This window comes from Macaca fascicularis, chromosome 14, assembly GCF_037993035.2.
Source record: "Macaca fascicularis isolate 582-1 chromosome 14, T2T-MFA8v1.1".
In the NCBI taxonomy this organism is placed as follows: Eukaryota; Metazoa; Chordata; class Mammalia; order Primates; family Cercopithecidae; genus Macaca; species Macaca fascicularis.
Genome location: NC_088388.1, coordinates 32,489,552 through 32,499,408, shown reverse-complemented (window position 1 = coordinate 32,499,408; position 9,857 = coordinate 32,489,552). Strand labels below are relative to the sequence as shown.

Sequence of the window (9,857 nt, the reverse complement as noted above, 5' to 3'; positions counted from 1 at the left end):
GTCTAAATTGTTTCTAATATGTAAGATCATTTCTTTATAACCATAATACTTGTCCTCCCCTCCTTTTTGTTTCCTTCCTGCTTTTTAGTTTTTAACACGTAAAGAGAAGAGGAGGTAATGTTACCAAAGAGCACAGTCTATTTCTTTGGACTTAATTTGCATGACAAGTTTTTGCTCACTGTAATTAGAATTTAGTTAAATAGATGTCATTTTCCTTAATGTTATCTATGTTTAGCTCATGGGAAAAAAAAGGTTCTTGAGAACTGGCCACGTGTGAAAATATTCAAGTTCAGTATCCCTAATCTGAAATCCAAAGTGTTCCAAAATCCAAAACCTTTTGGGTGTCAACATGATGCACAAAGAAAATGCTTAGTGGAGTTTTTTGGAATTTGGACTTTTGGATTAGGGATGGTGAACTGGTAAGTATGATGCAAATATTCTGAAATCTAAACAAATCCAAAATCCTGAACACTTCTGGTCCCAAGTATATTCAGATAAGGGACACTGTGTGAAAACAAGACAGCAGGTGGTTAAAGGAATTTCCACACTTAGGTTGCTTTCAAGAGAGACAAAAGTATTAACAGGATCTTAATCTGCCTCAGATTTACTGGGGAGCAAATGCATTCATATTTGAGGATTTCTAAAATGGTAGAGGCTGAGGTGGATCACGAGGTCAGGAGATCGAGACCATCCTGGCTAACAAGGTGAAACCCCGTCTCTACTAAAAAAATACAAAAAAACTAGCCAGGCAAGGTGGCGGGCGCCGGTAGTCCCAGCTACTCGGGAGGCTGAGGCAGGAGAATGGCGTAAACCCGGGAGGCGGAGCTTGCAGTGAGCTGAGAACCGGCCATTGCACTCCAGCCTGGGCAACAGAGCAAGACTCCATCTCAAAAAAACAAAAAAAAATGTTTTTAGTTAGCACCAAAAAAGACCAGGAAAGAGTATGTGATTAATACATTTAGTAAATACAAGATGACTTTTCCTTGTACTGACTTTATTTTTAAATGGTATTGGATAAATAACATAAAACAGGTAGTTATTGTAAATAAAATCTGAAAGGAGCAGAGGAAGCATGATGTTTCTGAATCCTTTTATTTTTCAAAGGACTTTTAAAATTTCAAACTACAAAACGGATTTCATACATTCTGCCATAAATAAAAACAAACAATAAGGCAGGACTCTACATAAGCAAACCAAGAACAATTGTTTTCAGAAAATGTGATAAAATGCTTTACAATCATAAGCCATCCAGTTTTTAAAATAAAACTGTTGAAAAACTCACAAATCTTCAAGCGGCACATACAAGACACCCTTGAAGAGGGAACAAAATGTGGTTCTGCCATTTTGTATTGTTCTCACATTTTTGAAAACCTAATTTTGCTTAGAGCATAGGTCTGTTCCATATTCTAAAATTCACACAGGTTGGTTTGTTTTTCTCAAGAACCATATGATAGAGGCACCAATGACAATACAACTTTGTTTCCAAGAACCTTGTAACAAAGCGTTGTCTCTTTTAAACATACGACTTGAGGCAAAAGGAATCCTGGACAGGAGTTTTCTGCAGAGGCGTTTAAGCCCTACCGAATCCGCTTCTGCTGCCGTGCTCTGTAAATGTCATGAACAGGGGGGACAACGGCTCCCTTTTCTTCATCTTCATCTGAATCCTCGTTGGGCCTTTTGACGGCCTTGGTGAGTACTGCATTACTTTCCACAGGGCCGTTGCCTTCTACAGCTAGCTCTGGGGCCCCACCAGTAATGATCCTCACAGCTTCCTCAACAGCTGTTAAAACAACAAAACGTAAAAACATATTCCACTATGAAAGGGTATGTATGTTCAACTGTGGACACTTTATAGTTCATTTCATAGCCTACTAATTTAGCAAAACATGGAATAGTACTACTGATACTAAATAATGAAAGAAAAAGACAAAAGCTGCTGTTAAAACTAATAATTTTAATAAGCCAAAGTACATGTTCACATGAATAGAAAAGATAAACTTTTATGACATTTTACTTAGTGGAATTCAGTATGAATAAGCCTCTCTCTGCCAAAGAGGGTTTGGGTAACTCCTGGGTTTCACTGTACTTCAAATTGGCTGGCTGGTTTCAAAAACTTCAGTGGCAGAGAATAATAATCTCTACGGCTTATGAGACAACAATGTGGAATGACACTCTGAAATGGATTTTCTGTTACTTACTATTTGGTATCTTGCATCTTCGGAAAATTTCCATCAGTTCATCCACTTGTACGAAAGGACCCTATTTTGACATGAATAAATTTTAATCCCAGTAATCTGACAAGTTAAAATAGCAGTAACTTTATACATAATTACTGTAACCCACAGAGCCAGTATCTACCGTGAAAATAAGTGAACAAACCTGGAAACAGATAGGAGGAGGGAGAAGTTTCATTAAAACAACAGCTGCAGGAGGGACTGGGAACACTCCACCAGGTACAGGGTGTAAGCCTGGAGCTGTGAGAAAAAGAAAAGTATGAATCAAGTGGGATGGAAGAATTTCTACACAGAGCTAAAATCAAGTGACTTGCACATAAAGATCTTCCATGTCTATGCTGCTTTGTTCTGGACACTGAAAATACTTTTAGGGCTTTACCAAACCAAAGTGGGTGAGACAGAGCAGTCTCAATGCCATGGCCACTGCGAGGCAGAGAAGTAGACAAGTGACTTTGTATAAGACAATTGGGGACTGAACTAAAGTCAGTTTTTGTCAAAGACTGTTTCTGAGTTACACAAGTCATTTGTTTAGCAATCCTTTTTCAAGTCAATTATTCAACAGCATATTTAATCAGAAGGGCTTTCTTCAAAAAGAATCTAGAGAGGCTACTAACCATTAGTAAGTAAAGAAACCAAATTGTATCAGTGAAGAAAGTTTCCAGCTGTTCAGGTAAAAAGCTGTTAAGCTTTTTTTTTTTTTTGATACAGAGTTTCGCTCTTGTTACCCAGGCTGGAGTGCAATAGCAAGATCTGGGCTCACTGCAACCTCCGCCTCCTGGGTTCAAGTGATTCTCCTGCCTCAGCCTCCCAAGTAGCTGGGATTACATGCGTGTGCCACCATGCCCAGAAAATTTTTGTATTTTTAGTAAAGACAGGGTTTCACCATGTTGGTCAGGCTGGTCTTGAACTCCTGACCTCAGCTGATCCACCTGCCTTGGCCTCCCAAAGTGCTGGGATTACAGGCGTAAACCACTGCACCTGGGCATAGCAGCATTTCTGAAAACCAAGTATTACTGCCAAAATGGGTTCCTGGAATCTGGATCATTGAAGTTTTGTTTTTAGGACATTCTTAGTTAATCTGTTTCAAAGATTAAAGCTAAATCACTTGTCATAGTGACCCTAAGTCTAATAATTAACCCACAATTGAGAGGCCATGTCACTTTACCCCCACACTTTGGATTTAAATCAACAAACAAACCGAGGTCTCAGTACTGGATCTAAAGTCATGGCTTACGTGCTAAATGTCGTGGCTGAAATGGAATCATCTGCTGAGTGTCTGGTTTAGGGTATTCTGGTTTTCTATCCACTTCATCTTTCAGAACAGGCACTATAGAAGGAGCTACAACTGGGTCTGGAATTATAGCTGCTAGCTTAGCACGGGAGACATCCTGAAAATGCAGAACAGAAGAATCCTAAACCTGAAAAAGGGACTACTAGAGAATAATCGTGCAATTCATAACCTTGAGGATACAGTGTGAATATCTGGGTTAAAACCACAGGAAGAAAATGGAGACGGATAAGCAAGGACTCTAATGATGGTAAAGATTGTTACTCAACAAGGAAAGCCATTTGGTTCTAAGACTCTGTATTATAACTTTACCCCAACACAAGTTAAAAGTCATTAAACTCAGTGTTGCCAGGTAGGACATTTGTAGGACAGATACAAGTTTTTTTGGGTAGTCATAAGACTGGGAACTAAGTAGAGGTCAGGATAATTTGGAGGAAAATTCAAGATTTTAGATCTTCTGACACCTCCCTTCCATTAGAATTGAACATCAGTTTCATTAAACGAAGCTGGATTAAGTGACGTCCTGTTTTGTGAAGGCATCACACGGGTTAAGATTTTGCTAATGCAATGAAAAGTTATTTCCAATGTGCTATTTATTACAGGGGACAAGGAATATTTATTGAGCAGACACTATTCATCAGGCAATTTTAGCCATTTATTCTCTCTTTGATGAAGCAAATAGTAACATCTCCATTTTATAGAAGGGACTGAAGCTCACAAAGGTTTTGATATTTCCCAGGTCACACAGATAGTAAGTAGAGAGAGGAGGATTGGGAGGGCAGGCCTCTCTGACCTCAAATCCATCCACAGTCTTCCTTTCAGTACACTAGCATTGCCCTGCCAGGGCTGAGACAAGATATGCCAAAGGGAGCAATACAGTCACCTATGAACAGAGGCCCTATCTCAGAGGAGCTCCCCTGCTCCAGGCAACCCAGTGTCACTCTGTCTGTCTAGAAACAAAATAACCCCTTTTTGCCACCAACGAAGGATAGAAAAGCATTCCACTTTCTCAAAATTTGTTGAAATGCAGTTGGTGACATCTGGTATTAATTATATAAGCAAATCTAAATGGTAGGCACATTGGGTATCACTTTTAAAAAATCTTTCTCACACAGATACATATACACCATACCACTCACCAAAACACACAGAAGCACATTAATCCTTCCCAAAAAAACAAGAGTAGAAACAAATGTAAGATGGAAAACATCATATTCAGGAAGTAGTTCTACTCCTGAATACTTGCTATTTTCTTTTTTTTTTTTTGAAACAGAGTCTCACTCTGTCACCCAGGCTGGAGTACAGTGGCACTATCTCAGCTCACTACAACCTCCCAGGTTCAAGCAATTCTCCTGCCTCAGCCTCCTGAGTAGCTAGGATTACAGATGCCCGCCACCAAGCCCAGCTAATTTTTGTATTTTAGTAGAGACGGGGTTTCACCATGTTGGCCAGGCTGGTCTCAAACTCCTGACCTCCGATGATCCAGCCGCCTCAGCCTCCCAAAGTGCTGGGATTACAGGTGTGAGTCACCACATCTGGCCACTATAAGATCTTTCTTTTCTGTTTATTTGTATTTTTTAATTTTTTTTTTTTTTTTAAAGACAAGATCTCACTCTGTCACCCAGTCAGGAGTGCAGTGGCTTGATCACGGCTCACTAAAGTAGCCTCAGCTTCCCTCTTGGGCTCATCTTGGCCTCCCGAATAGCTGGGACCATTGGCAGGTGCCACCACACCTGGCTAATTGTTGTATTTTTCCCTCTTTTTTTTGGTAGAGATGGGATTTCATCATGTTTCCCAGGCTGGTCTTGAACTACTGGGCTCAAGTGATCTGCCCGTCTCAGCCTCCCAAAGTGCTGGGATTATAGGCATGAGTCACCATGCCTGGCAGATCTTTATTTTAATTAACTGCCTTGATTTTCATTTTCATCTTGGAAAAGTTGAAATAGCCTTTTCTAGCAATGGCACAAAGTACAGTAAGTCCCTCACTTAACATTGTTAATAGGTTCTAGGAAACTGCAACTTTTAGAGAAATGATGGGCTAGGCGTGATGGCTGCCGCCTGTAATCCCAGCACTTTGGGAGGCCAAGGCAAGTGGATCCCTTGAGCCTAGGAGTTAGAGGCCAGCCCGGGCAACATGGTGAAACCCCATCTCCACAAAAAAATACAAAAATTAGCCAGGTGTGGTGGCATTTGCCTGTAATCCCAACTACTTGGGAGGCTGAAACAGGAGATCACCTGAGCCCAGGGAAGTCAAGGCTGCAGTGAGCCATGATCTCACCATTGCACTCCAGCCTGGGCGATAGAGTGAGACCATTTCAAAAAAAAATAAAAATAGAGAGAGAAACGATGTATAGCAAAACCAATATTTTTCTTATCAAGGTTATAACAAAACCATGTTAAACACAAAAACGTTATTTGAGGACCCACTGCATATCATTTAGCTTAAAGTCAAAGTTCTAAGAACCTATCAGTAATGTTAAATGAGGACTTATTGTAGTCTTAAAATATCTTTGACTTTTCATTGAGAAGCAGTTAAAACTAGAAGAAGAAACTAACTTATCCCTGAGCAGTAATCCTATGGTTCATACTAGGAATCTGCATCTGGCACAGAAATAGGGCTTCCATTAACAAAAATGTCTGAATATCAATTATGGGTAGTTTTTCCTCAAAATATTTTATCTGGATCAGACAGAGCAAGACCCAGGCTAAAAGAGGGCCGTGAGAAAAAGGAGAATGATGGTCAGGAACATCCTAATGGTGGTTGCCTTAAAAAGATCAACTGAGGACTTCTCTGTGAATTTCCATCTTAGTCTTTGTTCACATGTCACAGAAAGATTAAGAGATGATATAACGGTTTTCTTAGCACGGGATGTTTCTGGGGCTTTGTAAATATTAATCTCTCCCTGTGGCCCGAACAGGTTCAGGTGCCAGATTTGTTTTCTTATGACTCAGTAGTCTCTATAGAAGAGTTCCATTCATAGATGAGTTAATTCCCCCAAAGGTCACTGAAGGAGCGCTGTTTTAAGAATACAAATCCCTCAAGGAACTTTATGGATTTAATAAGCTGTAATATTTCTTCATTATATCTTACAAAATATGCAACAGGAACTATATTTGGTTTAAGATCGGTCAAAATATATGTATCAATTTGATAAGAACTATTAGAAAAAAAAGTAATACCTAAGGTAACATTCAGATTTTCTTTTGTTTCTCTTCCCTCCACACCTCCTCCATCTTGCCCACCAGATATAAGATATAAGGCACTGACAATTTCAGGGACAGAATGAAACTATTAAATCCCATTTCAATTCTCATTTTGTGCAGCTACTCTGACACTCAGCATTTCCTAAACCCCAGGAAAATCTCTGAACTTTTTTCTTGTTTCCTGCAAATCTATTCCAAAACTAGATTAATTCACATTTCAGAATTTAGAGTGCAGGTTATCAATGAACTCTTCTAAAACACTGGAAAAGTGAGGACATTCCACATCTTGATCCTAAGTACATACCTTATAACCAAGTGCTTTTAATTCACTTGCAGAGCAAGGATATAAATCCATGAACTTGTATCTATCTACTAGTAAAGCCGTTTCTTTCCCTTCATACTCTTCTTTGAATGCTGTAAACCGTCTTTTCTCCACCTTGAGTATACTAGCTAGATCACCAATATTACTTTCAAATGCTAGAAATCGGGCCCAGATTTCTCTGCAAGAAAAGAAATACAATTAATACTTTAATTATTCTGGGTTTAGGGCAGGGAGTTCATTTACAAAAATGCCTTAAGCTCTCTCTTTTCCCCATAAGTTATAAAAAGTGACTTTTTATTATAAAGATTTTTAAACTATAGAAAAATAGAATAGTATAATGAATACCTACATACCACTACCTATATTGCTAATATTTTGCCATATTTGCTTCATCTTATTTTTGCTTAAGTATTTTTTTTTTTGAGATGGAGTCTTGCTCTTGTCCCCCAGGTAGGAGTACAATGGCACGATCTCAGCTCACAACGTCTGCCTCCCGGGTTCAAGCAATTCTCGTTACTTAGCCTCCCAAGTAGCTGGGATTACAGGCGCCCGTGACCACGCCCGGCTGATATTCGTATTTTTAGTAGAGATGGGGTTGCCCCAGGTTGGCCAGGCTGGTCTCAAACACCCTACCTCAGGTGATCCACCCGCCTCGGCCTCCCAAAGTGCTGGGATTACAGGCGTGAGCCACCGCACCCAGCCTGCTTAAGTATTTCAAAGTAAATTATAAACCTATCACTTCAGTATTTAAGCCCATTTTTGAGTTTTTACTTATTTAGTATATAGCTTCTTCTTTGTGGTCAACATGAGAGACTTACCTTAGAGAGGGTAAACTCTAGGCGGAGGAGTTGGAAAAGGAACCTAGACAGATTTCTAATTTCTCCTGAATAATGTGGCTTCATTATTTTGTTTAAGTGGCAGGAATTATAATGTAGAATACATTCTTCATCTAATATATGAATAAAAATATACTCCAAAATCTAGTATGATTACTCTATTGTTTCCCATTAATGTGGATCACTGGGGACAAACTGGTGCCTCATCATTGTTCTAACAGCTAAAATTAGTGCTCTGAGACTGCTTAAATGTCACTATGCACCTTTGTACTAAAGTAATATATTAAGTACCTCTTATATACCAGATGTGTGGCTATCACAAAAAATCCTATACTGGTAGACATTATTGTTTTTTTTTTTTTTTTTGAGACGGAGTCTCACTCTGTAGCCCAGGCTGGAGTGCAGTGGCCGGATCTCAGCTCATTGCAAGCTCCGCCTCCCGGGTTCACGCCATTCTCCGGCCTCAGCCTCCCAAGTAGCTGGGACTACAGGCACCGCCACCTCGCCCGGCTAGTTTTTTGTATTTCTTAGTAGAGACGGGGTTTCACCGTGTTAGCCAGGATGGTCTCGATCTCCTGACCTCGTGATCCACCCGCCTCGGCCTCCCAAAGTGCTGGGATTACAGGCTTGAGCCACCGTGCCCGGCCGACATTATTGTTAATAAGAAAATGAGGATTGGTATAGCTATGAAATTTGCCATCTAGTTGGCTGAGTTGGATATTGAACAAGACTCCAAAGCCTTACTATATTTCCACTGTACCAATCCACAATGTTATTCCTCTGTATGGTAAAACTAACAGAGACAAAACCATAAGTCAGAGACATAATATGTAAAACAAACTTTCAATATACAAGAAGAGTCTTCGCTTTTGAGTAAGGGAGGTGAAAATTTCAGAATGCCTAACATGTTAGTATCAATTTCTAGGGAGATATATATGTGTGTGTGTGTGTGTGTGTATATATACATATATATGTGTTATATATACATACATATATACATATATATATTTTATATACATACACACACATACATAAATATACATATATATACACATCTCTCTCTCTCTCTCTCTCTCTCTCTCTGGGTTGTTTTTTTTTTCCTTGAGACAGAGTCTCACTCTGTCACCCAGGCTGGAGTGCAGAGGTATGACCATAGCTCACTGGAGCCTCAACTTCCTGGGCTCAAGCAATCCTCCTGCTCCCACCTCCGCCTCCCAGTATCTGGGACTACAGGCATGCACCACCACACCCAGCTAATTTTTAAAGTTTTTTTTGTATAGATGGGGTCTCACTATGTTGCCCAGGCTGGTCTCAAACTCCTGGGCTCAAGTCATCTTTCCACCTTGGCCTCCCAAAATGCTGGGATTACAGGCATGAGCCACTAATTCTGGTTAGAGATACATAGTAAACAAGAAAGATGATAATAAATTGCTATGGCATCTCTTAAAAACAATTCTAATCACTGTGCAGAAATTTAAAAATAATCTTAAACAGGTATAAAAGTATAGCTGATAGGTAAAATAAGTCTTGAGAAGGAAAGGAAATTTCTCTTGAAACTCATACTCAAGCAAACATTCACCCCATAGACACAATTCAGGTAAGAAAGCTGTCTTTAGAAGCCGACCAACAACTTGTCACAATGGCTTACCCAGACTTCTCAGGAGGAAGGCTTCCAGATGTTAAAACTCGTTCAAACAAAACTCGGGTATTATTGTCCTCTAGGATATTGAAAAAGATTTTAAATGTTTTTTTTTTAATTCACTTTTACGATGCAACAATATTTTCATATGCATTATCTCACTTCATCCTTACAAAACTCCTATGCAGAAACGTTAACTATTATCACACTTGGTTTTTATAGATGAGGAAACTTGAGCTTCAGAAGATTAAGAGATTTGATCTGGCTCTTGGTGATTGAGTAGCAGAGCAGTAACTGGAAGCCATGTTTTTTTCCCTTCTAGTTCAGCCCTCCT

At 39.6% G+C, this 9,857-nt stretch overlaps 1 protein-coding gene across 2 annotated transcripts in view; it reads right to left on the bottom strand.

The window, feature by feature from the left end:
- Window positions 1-1,076: 1,076 nt before the first annotated feature.
- CSTF3 (cleavage stimulation factor subunit 3) overlaps window positions 1,077-9,857 on the bottom strand; it is a 77,619-nt gene continuing 68,838 nt past the window's right edge. The window contains exons 16-21 of one of the 2 annotated variants that reach the window (XM_005578255.3): window positions 9,533-9,602; window positions 7,031-7,226; window positions 3,469-3,622; window positions 2,380-2,474; window positions 2,199-2,259; window positions 1,077-1,780 (exon numbers count right to left, since the gene is read on the bottom strand). In XM_005578255.3, coding sequence (XP_005578312.1) covers window positions 1,578-1,780; window positions 2,199-2,259; window positions 2,380-2,474; window positions 3,469-3,622; window positions 7,031-7,226; window positions 9,533-9,602 — 779 coding nt within the window. In that variant the 3' untranslated portion in view covers window positions 1,077-1,577. The remainder of the gene's footprint in view (window positions 1,781-2,198; window positions 2,260-2,379; window positions 2,475-3,468; window positions 3,623-7,030; window positions 7,227-9,532; window positions 9,603-9,857) is intronic. The other variant, XR_012423345.1, reaches the window with a different exon arrangement.